Below are 17,234 nucleotides of genomic sequence, written 5' to 3'. Positions count from 1 at the left end.
TTTTTTCCCCAAGTTTGTGTAATTCAAAATTATTTCAAAATTACTAAGCATTTCAGTGCTTAGTTGTGAAGTGTATTCTGCTGCAGGTGCTTTACCTCCAGAGTGAATGAGAGGACCACGTCTGACTTGGACAGCAGATTTTCATCCTCCTGACCCATGTCCATAATGGAGGTGTTGTGTCCTCGTTTCAGCTTCTGCAGCTTGAACTCGCCGCCCTTGGAGACCGGCATGCTCTCCAGGTTTGCCATCAGCAGGTTGACAGACGAGCGCAGCTCCTCGATGTACATGGCCTCCATCTCTCTGGAAACGAATCTTGGAAACCTTCCTCCAAGCTTAGCAAAATAGGAGATTGTGAATTTAACACTGTGACACGATGTAAAAATAAAAACAAAGTGAATCTGACATAATATTTCCCCTTTAAAAACATCTCCGTAAAATATTTTGATTTTTTTTTTTTTTTACACAAAGGACATCAAATTAATGTCTTTGAGTAACAATAAAGCAAATTAGCTTATTTTGTTAAGTGTTTATACTGCTACAATATGTAACAGGAGAAAGTCTTCTCAAATGCAAATCACGTTTAAGCATACAAATGGATTCCAATAACTTTATCATACATGTAAAACCAAGGAACTTATCATTTTACAGGTTAATCTTCCTTCATAACTCTCATCCATCTTTTCCTTTTACCCGAGCGATCTGATCTGCCATCTGCAGCCGTCCATCCAGTTCCCTTCTGATCTGAGCCGCCTGCTCATCAGGATTGTCCAGCTGGGAAAACACAGACATGCAGCAGTTTGCTTAGACATCCACTAAAAATCACATTCAGATCCATGAATAAAAAAAAAAACTAACAAAAACAAAAAACACAATTTTAATCATACTGTACTAAAAGTAAATTACACTCAACAACAGTTATTACCAGGCTACACTGAAAATAATCTAAAAAAAAAAAAACATGTATTACTTCCTCCATTAACCAACTAAAGGGATACACTAGCCTTTGGATACAGTTGCCATGGTAACAAGTGTGGGGAGCAGGTACAGCAGTTTTCAAGTTGTGAATCTCTTAGTTGTGCACGTGCACGTAGCTTCCACAAGAAGCTATGTTTCAGACATGACTCGATGCACTAGAATCATTAGAAACCAAACATTTTCCTTTCCCGTACGGCCACATGCGCACAGCTGAATGGAAGCAGAGACTGACTTCAAACTGTTCAAGGTCTCTGTTTGACCAGGACACCATCTGTTCTTTAATGAAGTACAGTCAGAGCTTATTTGGTCTTTTCATATGTTATCAGAACAAATATGCACATAGTCACAGCAATGGCGACTGCATGTTCTGGACAGTACGTGGTCCGCATCATCGCCTTCACCACCAACAAAGGAAAGCATGAAAAACAGATAAAAGTTTCAGTCGACATCTAAGCAAATGACAGTATCGCATCACTTAGATAAACAGTAATGACAGGAGTGAAGCGTTGACTGAAGGGTGCAGTCTGTAGTTGAATTAGTGAAATCTTACAGCGCTGTAGCTAGCAGTCATGCTATGTTGGGTGGATTTCACTACCAACAAGATTTGATGAAGGGGTTGATCAAAAAGACATGTGGCAATAAATCTACAATAACAGTGGTTGTGGTTGTTGGACTGAATTAAGAAAACTGGTACAAAAAGTTACTTGGAGATTATCCCTTACTGAATGCCACTGCCTTAGTAAGGAGCCTTGAGGCACTCTATTTGAAACAGGAAGGAGGGAGGAACAAGAACCAGAAGCTTTGACACGCTGAGTTCCACCAGATAAACAACTGGAGAACCAGTTCACAGCCTTCATAGATAAACTAATCTATTAAAGTCGATTCATCAAGAAGATATGATATACAGTGTCAGATACTTATGGACATGTGTGATCGTCTTGTCCACCTTAAGAATCACCGAATCTAAACCGTTCAGAGAAAAGGACGGCTGATCCAAACCCGTTTCCTTTTTGTGTGAGAACAAAAGTGGCCCATACGCATGCAGAAAATGCATGCGTTTTCTGTGCACAGACCAATCCGTGTTACATCTGAGCGTAAAAATGTACCATTTACATCCGATGCACGTTTTCACCCCATTTTATTTTCTTATTTTGTGTGTGTGTTGAAACATAAAAAAAAAAACTTATATAAGCAATGCTAAGCCTGGTGGGGGCACAAGTAAAGCCTGGTGGCCCACCAGGCTTATAATACACTGGGGGAAACCCTGATTTTGTATGCCAACATGTGCGTGAAATGTTGCACTGCGACAATTTTTGTGTGTACGCTCGATTCACATGAGGCCCAATAGCAGTGTGTCAGCAACATTCCCAATCAGTTGTGACAAATGCATTGTTTTATGCCATATAAGTGAATGCACTGTACAGCCATGTTGGCGTTGCAACTGATACAGAAGACCAGAGAACACCTAAGTTAACTGTGATTTTAAAGACTGAAATCTCTGCTTCAAAAAGCAGCAGGGTTGGCCATTAGACAGTGCATGCATCTTTCCATAAGCCTAGTCTCCGTAAACAATGATAACAAAGGCTGAGATACAAATTAAATTATAGAACAACACAGTTAACATGCACTGAGAGAACAGCGAGGTTGTTGTTTTCTTTTTGTCAGATGCATTTTGCCATTAGGCCAGTTCAAATCTTCAATAGACTTAAAAGCATTTGTTGAATGCAAAATCAACAAGAGAGAGCAGTCTTGTCAAAAGACAATGGTGACTTCAGTAACCAAGTTAAAAAAGACATTCATATTAACAAAAAAAAACTGCATGCAGTTTTAACATTAAAGTCCGTCGTCGTTAAGCCTTTTAATGTGACTCTGGATAATCATTAATGAAACAGTGAAAACCCTCCAATAACAGCACCAGTTAACAGTGTTGTTTTTAAAGAGATGGGCCCAGTCCAATATTGGTATGGCACCCAATATTAATATTTTATTTGGATAGGATATAAATAAGTTGCCAAAGGCCAATCAAAGGCAAATTGTCACACTCTTAAAATAATGGCCTATGTCAATTTTTGACAAAAGTTCTTTTTTTGCCTACAACATTGCTTGGAAATAAAGAGGTGGTGATTTTTGTTTTCCTTCCCCTGAAAATAACTTTTGGCAAAAAATAACTTAATCCATTATTTTAGGAAGGTGGTGAAATGCTCACAATGATACTGAAACATCATGAAATGCAGAACATCAATCATAACCTCTAGTTTAAAATCTTTATTTCACAAAAGAGACATGAACAAACAAATCATTAGCTGTTGGAGCTCAGATTAGTTTAGGAACATCTAGGTGGTAAACAGGGAACACGTATTTATTCAGTTTTGACCAGGTCTGATGTAAAATCAGAAGTCATTAAGAGCGATCGTGCAAAACAATGGAACAGCAAAACATTCCCTCTGATACAAGCTGCAGTCAATGGAATAGTCTGCGTAGAACAGATCCTGCTGTGCAACGTTGCTCTGTTCGGCGGCAAAGAGGAAACGGGGAAAAGCCAGCGTAGACACCTTAGCAGATTTTCCTCCCTCTGGGGCTCGACTATGAAGACATTCACCATCTGGCGCATTGCACAGAGGCAAGACAGCAGTCACTCCTCTAATGAGAGCAGGGACATGCTGGGGAAGGCCTTGGAGGGGAGGAAGCTTAACTGGCTCTTCTTCAAACACATCCACACCAAATCACATTTGGAAGCTGACAGAGGGACACAAATACCGTCCCCTCGGCTTCTACCTGCCTCAGCTCTCAACACGCTGCAGCCATGGTCAAATATCCACGCTATAGCTGCACAGATTTAGCAGAGTGCATGTCGCCAAAGTACAAAGAGTGACCATAAGCCTTTATGGCAAAGGATTTCTTTTATTGCTTAGTGGAATGATTTCTAAAATCACTTTTTTTGTAGCTTAAAGGATTTAACTTGAACATAATGTACAAGTTAAATCAGATTTGGAGTTGAAACCAGGTCTTACATGTTAGATATTTTTGGTATTATCATTATTACTTTAGTTCATATTCAGTCTAATGTTAATAAAGTGTTTTCTTCCTTATGTGTGTATAAACTGACCTGGAGGTTACGACTGACTGTTTATCTTGATGTGAGGCAGTTAACTCTGTGTTTCCCAGGCCTTAATTCTTATAAACCAGAATACCTCCCAACTGCCTGTGAGCAGTCGTATTTTGTCTCTTGTTTATCCTCCCTCTTTGTTGACAGTTTGACCTAGAGCTGAACTGGGCTCAGATCGTAGATCAGATATCACACCTGGAACTGAGTTGCTGGTTTGTTTAGGTTAGAAGTTTTACGACCTTTGTTGTTCTTCCTGACTGCCCCTTTTTGGTTGTTCTGCTTGACAATAAAACAGGAGCTCACGTGGAAGGAGATCAGAACTTTCTGTGAACGGCTGATGAGGTTGTTGATGGAAAGTTCTCCTTTTGCAAAAGCTTTGTCTATAAAATTCATATACGTTGTCTGTGGTCTTTTTATGTAGGTTCGAGAAAAATACCTATCATTACAAATGGGAGTCTACAAGTAGAGCAGCTAAACTAAGCATTATCAGCTATATGAGCTATTTGAATCTTTAAAAAGCTGTGAGAAAGCATCTCAACATTATATTATGGTCATTTCTTAAGCCCAGAAGAGTTTCAGTCTCTATTTGCGGTAAAAATTCTTCTTTTAAGAAGCCAAACGTTATATATATTGCTTGATATTAATAGGCAGAATCAAGTTCTTGCACCTTAAATGCCAGTCCTTTTTTTTCCCCCATGTGCACTAATGACTGGAAAGCAAACATCTCATTAATGTACTTGGAACTTTATTGTTTCCTATAATTGCTGCAGTTTCCTTCCTGCCAGCCCTCTGGAAATCACCACCCCAGCTTAAACAGGACAGCCAACTCATCATCCACCCTGTTATTTTGTGCTGGGAACCGAAACGGAACGGCCTCAGCGAACAAGATGAGGTGAATTCAGCGGGATGCTTACTTTAACTGAGTCACACTTGCTATTAATATTAAAAAAAATAAGAATTAAAAAAAAGAGGAAAATTGTGTTATCCACATTTGTTTTCCCTCTCATTTGTGTCAATCTATGCAACAGACAGATTTCATCAGGTGCTGATCTTGGCAATTTTTAAGATATCAGTTACAGAAAAAACACGTTCAGGACAGCTGTCAATGTCCCCATGTCTTTACAGCTGCAGTATGTCGCTTTTACATATTCATTGAAATGGTCACTATGTCATGACAGTGTAGTTTGAGACAGATCATTTGTGAAAATAAATCTAGCTCCTGTGCCTTCTAGCAGTGTTCCCAATAATACCTAGAAACAACCAATGAGAGAAAAGGGGCGGGTCATAATACTGTCCATCATACCCATGCGGGCGTTGCTCAGTCCCAATTCCCCCTCCCTCCCAAGCTCTCTGCTTCGCTACAGCGTCTCCCCGTCACCAGAGCCTGTCGTGAATGCTAAAGCTAGTTAGCATGACAACAGATGACGGCAGATAAACAGTTTTCCTCTAACGGTAAGCTGTTTCTCCGCCATTGGCACATCTATCAACGCATTTACAAAGTTGACTGACGGCCTGGCTCTGATTGGTTGTTTTTGGTCGGGAGCGGTGCGTTTCTTCAGACCAGCAACAATACCAGCAGAGACATGACAAACTGCACTGGGAATGCGCAGGCTCATCATAACGCTTGATTGCAGGAGACATAAACATGCAGAAACTTGCTGTCATGACGAATTACTATTAGTTACTTTGTCAACCGCCGTTTTCTCTTTTTTAATGTTTATTACTGCTTGTGTGTATTATGTGAGTGCTGTAATGTGGAATCAAACCATTTCTACCATTAAATGTGCTAATGTTCTTGAGTTGGTGAAATTACATTAGAAATAACTGTAGAACATGACCTAAATATGTGTTGCCTATTTTGAGCCAGTTGAGCTTTTTGAATCATAAAAAACATTGGCTTCGTCAAAACCTTCAACATGCCAGTTACACGTTACGCATTTCAGATGGAAACGGCCAGGAACTGATGTGAAATTTGTTCTATCTCACAAAGCTTAGTTTGTAATTTGATTTGTTATGCAAGTGTAACTGCTGGAAGCCGCAGACATGCAAATCATGCACCACATAACAATGATAAGCTATGCAGGATGAGGCAGCCTCACCTCTCAGCACTGCTTCTTCAGAGGTCGAGCTTCTGAGTTCAGGTAACGTTCAAGGTAAGATTTAAGACTGTCATTCACAAAATTTAAGTTATAAGCCTCTAGATTCATTTTTTAAATTTAATTATTTTCCTGAAGATAAACTTCAGACTTCAATTCTGACCTTTGTAGAATTTGTTAAGGTTAGGTTTGAGTAAAGGGTTGAGTTAGTGGTTTGTGTTTTCTTTTTATTGTATATTTGTAGTATTCTGTTGTTCATTTGCTAATCCTTAGTTCATTTATTCTCATTTGTGTGTTAGTGATACTGACAATGTGTTACTTAGAAACATTAATTAATTTATCTAATATCTACTTAGTAACGCATTACTCTAATATGACCACTTTCTTCGGTAAAGAGTAAATCTAACGCATTACTTTTCCAAACCAGTAATCAGATTCTAGTTACCTATCCGAGTCACTGTGCGCTTCTATTTTTCTCATTTTCTTTTCTTAAAAAGATACACTGGTAATCAAGTAAATCTTTTTACTGCTGCAGTTTGTAACTCACACACCGGCTTCCTTTCACTCTTCATTGCACAAAATAAAAATTAAGAGTTAAAGTCAAGTCTCGAGTCTTTTACTCCAGACTTTTAAATGCAACTCGAGTCAGTGTCTTGAATGTGAGCCACCATGTTTGGCAGGATGTCGTACTTAAGCATGGACTAAGACGAACCTCTTAGAGAACAATAATCTGTGAGGTCAATTTTTTTATGTTGTACTATTTTGGAAAAAAAATAATAAACCTAAAATAAATAGCACTGATTTTATATAATGGCAATTACACCAGTAGTTACTCTTTTTTTTTTCTTTTGGAGAATAGAAATGACAATAATATGGAACAAATATTCCCCCTTTTTCTTTTACACGGACAAGCAGAAAGGATGAGAAACAAACAGGCGTGTTGATGCACTAACCTGACAGGCATTGTAGAGCAGCTGGTGCTCAAACTTCTTGACCCCCAGAATCTGCTGGAACATTTCATACAGTTGGTCCTTGCTGAGGATGAGCTCGGAGGCGGCGCTTGCAGTCATCCTCTGCTGGTGCTTCCGGGGATCTTCTTCCCCTCGGTAGATGGTGTCAAACTTAGCTATCCACGAGCTCAGCACGGTCTCTTTGCTCAGGCCGTCGATCTCGGGCAGACTGCGCACGCGCTTTTCGATGTGCTTCTTAAAAACCTCACGAGAGTCGCTCGCCGAAAAACCACCACTCTGCACCATCCGGGACACACGGTCACTTTTCAGGAAGATCTGAAGTCAAGTAGGAAAAACAAAATATCGCTTCGTTATTATGTTCTTAGCGTCACTGGCTATTGCACGTTAATCCTCTGTCTTAGCCTTAGTTTATCCTTTTCTCCGTCTTTCTACACTGTTACTATCATTTTATGCCTCTCAGTTTCACAATAAGCTAAAACTATACGCTTGAGATTTCAAGTAAGTTCAAGTCTCCCCTCTTTCCCGCCGTCCTCCCGTACTAGTAATTTCCCGTAAATGTCCCGACCGGGATTATAATATAATAATTTTAAAAACATTTCTGTGCCTCTCTAAACTGAATTCTGTCACTGGCCTCGCGAGAATTGCTACCCAGGCTGCTGCAGGTGCCGAGAGCAGGAACAAACACAAGAACTGTCAAAAACTGATCGGTGACATCGGGCGCGTCCCCGCGAGGGAGCGCGCTTTCAGCCTGATTGAATGCCTCGTCGAGTGGTTTTGATTACCTGAATGAAAAAAAAGGGTCTCCTATTAAGCACCCAAGGGCGTAGGAACGAGTCTGTCGTTGGGGGGACGCATATCGGAAACCTGACAGATCAGTAAATAGCTTGAGCAGAAATGTCAAACATTGATGCCATCAACACATCAGTAATGCATTATTCTAATCTGACCCTTGTTTCAGTAACAAGTATTCTAACATGTTACTATTTACAATCCAATAATCAGATTAAAGTTATGCATAATATAATGACTGTCATTCCAGGATGAACATTCACTTTAGAATTTGCCTCACAACTAGCAAGATAAATACTCTGGTAGCACACACAGGTTACCAGATTCTGATATATCTTATTGGTCAAAAGACATTTGATTATTAGTCAAAATTCATTGATATAAATTGACTGGTAATTGAATTGGTTCTGCCTCTTTCTAAAGCCAAAGTAGAAAACAGCTCATAAAATAACTTTAAAAAACTCAATACAGCAATTTGACCAACAAAAATAAAACCTACAAAACAAGTTTTGTTCTTCTTGAACAACTCTCTACATCAGTGCAACAGTTTGATCTACAAAATAAATAAAAATTATACTTTTCACATCTAACAGACCCTTAGCTCCTCACTGTTAACTCAGTCTCACTTTCCAGCCCTGCATTCAGTAACTTACCAAACATGATCCATAAAAAACACTGAGGCAAAAAGACTAAATGTTTTTTTTTTCTTTTTCCCTGTCATTTTCAGCCGCAAACATTTAACTAAAATATCTACAGATATGTGTTTCTGTCTCTGCCTCCCTCTGACTCTCTGCAGCCTGATGTTCCTGCATGGATTTATGTATTTACAACAGACACTTCAGTGTCAGAATGTGAACTAAATATAAAAAGTATGTTTTTATCATACAGAATGAGAATTTAAACAACTTAATTTTCAGATGTATACATTATTATACATCTCAACTCTATTTACTGTGTAGCAAAAATTTTCACTAATTTATTTTTAAACCTCTCCTCAAGCACTTTTCTTATGGTCTCCTAACCATTACCCTTATAGTGTGGAAATAATGAAAAAAAATATTGAAACGTTGAAAGAAATCAACCTGACATCAGTCTTCACCTGTTCTCCTTTCTGGTTTTATTGAAATTAATATATTTATATCTTCAGACTCTGAAACTCCACCTGGCTCTCCTATGTCTTCCCTGACCTGCTCCTCTCATAATAAAATAGTTTAGTTTATTTCACTGCGGTTTCAGTCTCATTCTAAATCATTGTGACTAGACTAGCTAACTTTTAAACAAAGTTAGCAGTAAAATTTTGGACATGTGACTATCCCAGAATTAAAACGGCTTAACCAAAAAGCCGTTCAGAGGGGAGGGGGAGGAGGGAGCAAGCGCTCTGCTGAATGCGCTGTTGTGCGCCTTCAAAATAAAAGCATGCGAGTGGAAGATTTTAAAATTCTTCGCAACTGCGGTGAATTTATTGGGGGGGACGAATGTGACTCTCTCCAATATTGGGGGGGACATGTCCAACCTCCCTCCTCCCCGCTTCCTATGTCTATGTAAGCACCTCTTGATATCCACTTATTAAATGGGTAAATGGGAAATATAATAAACAGATCAGCCCTACATTGCATTAAAGATAAATCCAGAGCAGAAAGGGCTGAGATTTTCATATGTTGATGTTAGAAGCATTTTTAGCTGCTTTCTTTGCTACAAATGATCAATCGTTCATTAAAGGAATGCTGTTATTGCATTTTATTCAATAAATTGTCTGTTTTCCTGTCTAAAAGGTTGTTTTTTTTTTAACTGAATAATTGATTTATTGAATGATCGACTAGTAAAACCACAGTTAGTTGCAGCCCTAAAGACTACGCATAATTGGATTTGAATCTAAGTTGAACATCTTTGGACAAAGTTGCATTTATGTCAAATGAAATGGGCTGGATTGCAAACAGTTTGAAATCAATATAATTTCTTTACTTTTTTTTGTAACGTGCCCTAAGAAAATTGAGATCTATGCAAGTTTCCAGAACACATCCTTCTTTTGTAGAGCGTATTTCCATTCTAGAAAAATTTTAAAAGCAGCAAATAAAAACTTACACCTGGCCTGAACTGTGCACCCTGGAGGGACGGGGTGGTGTTTGTGTGTTTCTGTGTTCATATCTGTGCAGCTTACAAATGTGGTATCCAATCTCAAACATAACCATGTTAAATTTGAGGGATGAGAACGCCAGCTTTGCTGTAAAACTCACCTCATAGTAGCTCTGAACAGCGTTGATGAAAGCCTCATCAGCCACAATCTGAGTGTCTCCACTGAGGAATGCCTGAAAGCGATCTTTGACAGTCTGAAGCTGCAGCTTGCTGATCTGAGGGACGCAGAAAGCATTTTACGTTTCAAAAATAACAAAACAAATCATGACCCAAAAAATAGGAATTAAATGAACGAACATACACCCAATTTAACCTTTCCACTGTTCTGTCCAGAAACATTAAGGCTTCTCAACGAATGTGAAAGCCCAAACAAACCCAAACCTTTCTGCCATTTCACCTCTTTGGCGGTCTGAGGTGTCTTTCTTCAGGGGTACAGAGGTCACAAAAAGTCAAACGTCTATCCATTTGCTGAATGATCATCACAAGGACAGTTCATTGAATCATGAAATCTTATTTCATGATGCTACATTCTGTTCTGCTAATCTTGTTGTGAGGTGAAGATGTTTCCAGGGAGTACTTTACCATGAACATGATTCCACACAAACTGGACGGTATAGTATGAAGTTCTCATATTTGCAAGCATCGTATTACTTCTACATCAAAAACATGAGTTACTTTACATGAGTTGGCCAGGGTTAAGCTCAGTCAGAGGCCCAGTCAGAGAACAGTTTTCTCCTACAGCTTTGTGTTGCTGTCTCTGTGGAGGTTTCTAAAAGAAAAGCAAATTTTTGTCATTATTTTACTGCTTCGTATGCTTGTTTTATTCTTTGTATGATTTAGGGTTGATTTGTTGGATTCGAGAAAAGACTGATCTAATAATAAAAAAAAAAAAAAGAAACTAAGGAATACAGACCAAACAAACTTCAGAACATCTCGGGATTCTAACAGATGTCATCAACACCGAGTAGAGCTTCAGATCTAGAGATCTAGATAGAGTTCACTCATCTAACAGTGACAGAGATGGGATTAAACCAGAAATCTTTTAAATCTGCCTGACTCTTAATTCCTCTGCTCACCAGGTTCAGCCATGCTTTTTAAAGTCAGATATGAAGAGCATATCTGCTCATTTTTTATTTTATTATTATTACTATTTTTTTGTAAACAGAAGGAAACCTGTGATTTGAAATGGTTCACTATGTACTTTCAGAAAAAGACAAAACAATGTTCACTTTGTTCAGAGACATTTAATATGTTTGGTCTAAAAGTGAAATATTAATTGATCTCCAGCCTATAGTGCCTTGTGCTTCAAGATTTATCTGATGTGTCATTGCAACGTTTCTGGATCACATTAAAGAAACTTTGTATCCATCTTAATTGTCTGTAAAATTATTGTGTTCCAGATTTTTTTAAAAGCTACATTTTCAACCCTAATGATATTCAGGCACAAAACTCTGAAAAAGGAACTCTGTCGTATGTCAAACCAGCAGATGCATTTTTAATAGTCGTACGTTAAATTACTCTTCGTTTCTCACTCAGCAGCAGAATCACAGGATAAAGTCGACATCACAAAAAGTTACATCAGAGGTGATCGAGGTTTTTCAAAACGCCTCTCTCGATGAAAGCTTCATGACGCTGCAAAGACGGACGTTTCTTACAAATTAGAGTCTGAATAGGTTCAATTGGCACATCGACTCACCCCAGCCGTGATTGCATATCGCTCGCTCTCACTGCATTGTGTGAGTGAATATGTGTAAGAATCAGCACTCATGAAAACCATACGGCGCCCGTTCATGTGTGCTGCGAGTGTGTGTGTGTGTGTCGCTGTGTGGGAGTGTGTTTGCATACGAACGCAATAGGCCAACTAAGAAGGCTTTCATCATTATTAGCAACAGACATGCTGTTCTCATGAATTATGCACGTACTATTGAACTGCTGCTTGCAACAAGTGCAAACAAGGACCAGCATCCCCCTAACACACACACACGCATACACACACACACGCACGCACACACACATATGCACCCACACACATGCATACACACATATGCACAACATTATGATCACTGGCAGGTTAAGTGACTAACTGTATTCATGTTTTGATGAAAAACTCAAATGCTGCTTTAAATGAAGGTTAGCTTCAGATTTGTAATTTAACGTTTACACACGGCAGCACCTGCCTCCGGTTCAGCCTGTTCATCCTCTACAATAATCATTTGAAATTCTGTCTGGCCTCATTGAAATAATGGCTTAATATTCAGAATTTGCCCTCTAAACCTGCTGAGTTCATAACGCCCACATCACATAGTTCTCTCATTCATCCGTCATAGACAGTTTGAAATAAAGTTTTAAAATCTATTTGTATGTCATGAACCCCTTGGCAGAATTAGATTTAATATGATTTTCTTCCTAAAAAGAAGTTTGAGTCTCAGTGAGAGTGAGACAGATCACTTCCAACAGAAAATTAAGCAATCAAACACTCTTTAGAATAGCTGGCAAACATTTTGTATTAGCGATAATCAACAAAAAATGTCTACTGTAATGAGAATTCTGACTTATTACCACAACAATAAATTTTAAGAGAAGATTTTTGCAAACATACACTAAAATTCCCAATTATACCCTGGTGCCTCCATCCCCCTACCAAACAAAAATATATATATATGTATATATATTTATGTATGCATATTAAATAAAAAAAAACATGAAATGGCATATCATCACTTATCACAATAACAGAATAATGTAGCCAGGGTCTGGAAATGGGCCTTTCAACAAATTAAGTTTTTTATCATTAAAAATGGTATTTATTGCCACTGCAGTTGTACCTTCTATCAGAAAAACCATATTGGGCACAATGTAAAAATGTATTTTTTGTGTTAATTTATCTTTAAATGGTACAAAGGTTTTGATGCTCCACTTATCACGAAGCTTTAACTTTTATGTCCCACATCAAGAGTAAATGGGGTTTGTACTTCTACTCTGAAGAGGAACCAGAGGAAGTTATAGGTGGTATTGTAATGTTCTAAAAAAAAAGAAAAAAGAAAAAAAAGAAACAGTTTACGTTTGCTGATATTGTGAATAAAGGCCTTATGTTTGATCTCGAAGCCTGTTAAAAGCTTTCATTTTGAAATCCCACATTGGATTTGATTGAAGCTCTTTGATTGGTATCCAGAGGCCGTCTGCTCTCAATCTGAAGAGGAACTGACCCGGAATATCAGTTTCTGTGTGTATATACGGAGACATGAGGTAAATATAATAATTTACCATAATATTTTTAGGTGCATATCTAATGGTTTATTTTGGGGAGGGAAAGCGAAGTAAACAGGTTTTTAATTCGATATATTTACATAAGTGTTTATGTAACCTTTCAAATAAAATAACCACGTTTATTAATACAAAATAAATAGCACTGATGTAAACAGTGGCATAGAAAACACTGAGTAATTATGCTGAGATTAGCATAAACTTTCACTCATATGTAGCAGAAATCTAAGAATTGAATGTTTCCAATCTCTGAGGTCCATTTCTTTCCATACAAAAATCAAACTACTCAAGTAAGAGTAGCAATAGTCAACAATATTATTCAAGTAAAGTAAAAAATACTTGCAGTAAAACTACTCCAATCAATCAATGTCTTTCCAAAACAGATTGTTTTACAGATATTGCACTTAGTTTGGGTGAAGCTTTAGAAAACGGTTTGCAGAAACGCCTCACTTACAGGGAGAAAACAGTCCCGAAAGTCTGAGCATTGTGCAGCCTGAGGCTGGCATTATGCGGTTAATGTTTTATGGCTTATGCTGGAATTTACAAGTGAAATATTGGCTCTTAGTCACGAACAAAGGCTAATAAAAAATAACTAACACTTTTTCAGTTCAGTTGAAGTGTCTGTATTAATGAAGTGTGTCTGTGAGCTGTCTTACCCAGCTGCACAATGTGCTCTGATTACACAAAGCATTGACACCTTGCTCGCTGCTTCAGCGCACCGTGAAAGTCATTTCCTAATGTGACACCAATTAACAGACTGGTCTTTTGCGGCTGAATCAGAGATCAGCAAACAACTACAAAATAAACATCTGACAGTATACGTCAGATTCTTCTTCTTTAAGCTGTGAACCTATTGACTACGTGTGCCTAGAGGAATAGCTGATTCAGCATAGGTCCCTGAAAAACTGATCTATTTCTGCAGCCCGCTGCAAAATGTAATGCTCGATGTAATGTAGTAGGGTTGTCTCTGGACGCCTCCTCCTTGTCATTCAATATGGAAATTTTGGTTTAAGCTCAGGCGGTCGTGCTTACCATCCTCAACTTTATCACCATAGCAATCCAAAGTGTGAAAATGTGAAATTTTCAGCACTCCAAATGCATTAAATTCTGCGATCCTGCCTGGCCAAATAGCTATTAGTTTTCTCTAGCAACCACACACGATTGGCTATTTTGCCTCACCTCCGGATGCTGCTGACTAGAAATTATGTGAAATCTGTCCAGAGAAATTCACTGTTACTTCAGATTTCCTGTAGAGACATATCAATGACAAAATGAATACAAAAAATTCATCTTTGTATTCATATTCTGCTCACTTTTTCCCTTTGTTTTCATCAGCCATTTCCTGAGTTGCCAACAGGAGCCAGTGCTCTTTAATAACTGGTCCTGTTCCCTACAATGGTCCTGATACCGAAGAGATGATGCTGAAAGTCTTGTTTTAACTTCACAGTTTTCCTTTACCAATGACTTAAAAATCAAGATGATGCACTTCTACCTTCAGTTGTGTTGAGGTGGGATTGGTTTTCATCTACAGTCTTTAGGTCTGGAGCCACAAGTGGCTGAATGGCTCAATCAGTAATTTAAACAATGAAATATTACTCTGTTTTTATGTTTTATTCTTTTGCTGCTGAATGCTAGTAGGGCTTTGACCACAGTTCCACCTAGACTCTGGAACTTTCCCACCAAGCTTCAAATTTGTAGATGAGTTGAGTCATTTAATGAGAAACTATTTTTTTAAACATTACTTTTGAGTTTTCTTTTGTTCCAAAGCACTTTGTGACATTTACCTTTTAATGGTACTAGTTGTATATTTTGGTGTTTGAACTTTTGAAGCCTCCAACAGTCCATCTGAATATTGAAACATTTTGGGCCCAGAATGTCTTGGTGTGGAAAAGAACACTCTCTTGTCCATATCAGTAATAGGTAGAGGAAATGCTGCTGCTACAAGTACACACGGTTTATGAATAGAGTGCATAGTAAAAATAAATAAATAAATAAGTAATGAATGCAAATCCTCTGTCTCCCTTACTTTCTCTCTCCCTTTATTGCTGCTGCTTGTCCTTTTTGTTTTTCAGTCAGGTCTTTCCCTTTAATAGCAAGACTTGCTCCTGGATACAATTTAGCTTTAAAAAAAAGGCATGCCTTGTATTGTTTGTATTCTATCAGCAAAAAAATAATCAATAAAGCTCCTGATTTTTATCGGTTGAGTTACAACTGAGGAGTATTAAAGGATTCATTAGTGACTGGAACATTTTTCTAACGGAAGTAGATTTTTTTTCCCCTTCCCTCCTTCCTTTGATGTAAAACGCAACATGGTGCGCCTCAGGAAGCAACAGTTGGTGTCATGTGATGTCTGTGTTACAGCTTCCATCTAAATCACACAACTAGAGAAGCTTTATTCTCTCTTCTCTTGCCCGTCTTACCTTTTGCTGCCTCCTGGCCATGTCGGTGGGTTGCTTTGCGTTGAACGGATAAGCAATGCAGCGCATCACAAACACATACAGCTGGAGCCGCTTTTTCTTCTCCTCCTCCTCTCTCTGCATCTTCTCCAGGTCCTCCTTTTCCTTGTCGCTGCCCACCGAAGGGCTGGGGCTGGAGGGTCGGCCACCGGCGCTGCCGCGGCCCCGTGGCTGAAGCCCTCCGCCGCCATGATCGTCGGCGGATCGGCCCGGTGGCCGTCGGGCTCCTCCGAGGCTCTTCGAGGCGGTCACCTCTTTGTGCTCCACCTCGACCACCTCGTCCCCTTCTTCCTCACTGGAAGACGGATCCAACATGCTGCTGGAGTCTAAAATAAAACTACTGTTAGGCTAAACAAAACTGCATTAATTGGAGCCACAGAGGGAAAGAGGCACAAACGGTGCCTGATTAACGCCACAGGCTGCTGGTGGGGGGAAATCTGCAGCCGATCTCAGCTAGAAAAAAGGAGAAGAAAAAAACCCGGAAACACTGTTGGGTCTTCTTGGTTGCGTGATGTTCAAATCCTTGTAACTCCAGCAGTGTGTGACAGATAAGAAGGATTTATCAGGAGAGCACATTTAAAAGGGGAGGGGTCGCAGATGGAGGAAGCGCTGATGTGTTGATGCTCCGCTGCCTGCAGGAGGAAGAGGCAGGGCTCGGAGCTGACCGCGGTGCTGAAAAACCCGCCTGTTCTGGGATCAGTTCGGCCAGTCAGCCAGCGACCACCTGATGATCCAGCTCAGTCAAAAGAAGGACCGGTTTTAGACAGCAGCAGCAGACCGGAATCGAAACCGATTTATTTTCGCAGTAAAAGCTTTCTGCTTCGTTTCAACGGAATAATGTTTTATACTTAAAGCTTATGGAAACACTTAATTGCATACGGCAAGTAGCAAATGTAACCTTAACACACAAAAAGTTGCATATAACTGTATGTCATTCTTATGGGTTCGGGGAATGTTTAAGAACTGGGACAATTTTTGTTTTGTTTTGTTTTATGTAAAGTCAACAACTCTGGTCCTCAAGGCACATTTACCTGCATGCTTTACATGTTTCCCATTCGGATGTTTGCAGTTCGGCAGAAGTCTGTTCATCAGTCATCAATTGAAATCATGTGTGCTGAAGCAGGGAAACGTCTAAAACATGCAGGGCAGTGCGCCTTGAGGTCCCGGGTTGAAAAACACCGTCTTGGAAATCACTTGACAAAACCCGAAACATTTCAGTGAGATTAACGTGATGTGTTGAACACAGAGATGGCAAATGAATTTGAAGGTTTAATGGAGAGAGAAAAAAAAAACTTACAAAGATCACAGGTAGTGAGGGCAGGAAAAATAAATAAATAGAAATCCAAGTGAAAGAAACCAACAGGAAGAAACTTTAAAAAAAAAAAAAAAAAAAATCCCCCTGTGAACAAAGGGGGGGAGAGGGGGGAAGAGCACAGAAGATGAC

General features: G+C 39.1%; 1 protein-coding gene across 5 annotated transcripts in view; it reads right to left on the bottom strand.

Annotated features, from left to right (window-relative positions):
* cadpsa (Ca2+-dependent activator protein for secretion a) overlaps nucleotides 1-17,117 on the bottom strand; it is a 94,999-nt gene extending 77,882 nt beyond the window's left edge. For 3 of the 5 annotated variants that reach the window (XM_015030516.1, XM_015030515.1, XM_015030518.1), the window contains exons 1-5: nucleotides 15,755-17,117; nucleotides 10,172-10,285; nucleotides 7,131-7,463; nucleotides 691-771; nucleotides 96-332 (exon numbers count right to left, since the gene is read on the bottom strand). In XM_015030516.1, the coding sequence (XP_014886002.1) occupies nucleotides 96-332; nucleotides 691-771; nucleotides 7,131-7,463; nucleotides 10,172-10,285; nucleotides 15,755-16,105 (1,116 nt within the window). In that variant the 5' untranslated portion in view covers nucleotides 16,106-17,117. The remainder of the gene's footprint in view (nucleotides 1-95; nucleotides 333-690; nucleotides 772-7,130; nucleotides 7,464-10,171; nucleotides 10,286-15,754) is intronic. The other 2 variants (XM_015030517.1, XM_015030519.1) reach the window with 1 other exon arrangement.
* Between the last annotated feature and the right edge of the window lie 117 nt (nucleotides 17,118-17,234).

Source organism: Poecilia latipinna, unplaced genomic scaffold, assembly GCF_001443285.1.
Source record: "Poecilia latipinna isolate Pla-1442-1.1 unplaced genomic scaffold, P_latipinna-1.0 Scaffold185, whole genome shotgun sequence".
Taxonomy (NCBI): Eukaryota; Metazoa; Chordata; class Actinopteri; order Cyprinodontiformes; family Poeciliidae; genus Poecilia; species Poecilia latipinna.
Note: the sequence above shows the minus strand (reverse complement) of the source record. Positions and strands in the feature narration are given on the sequence as shown.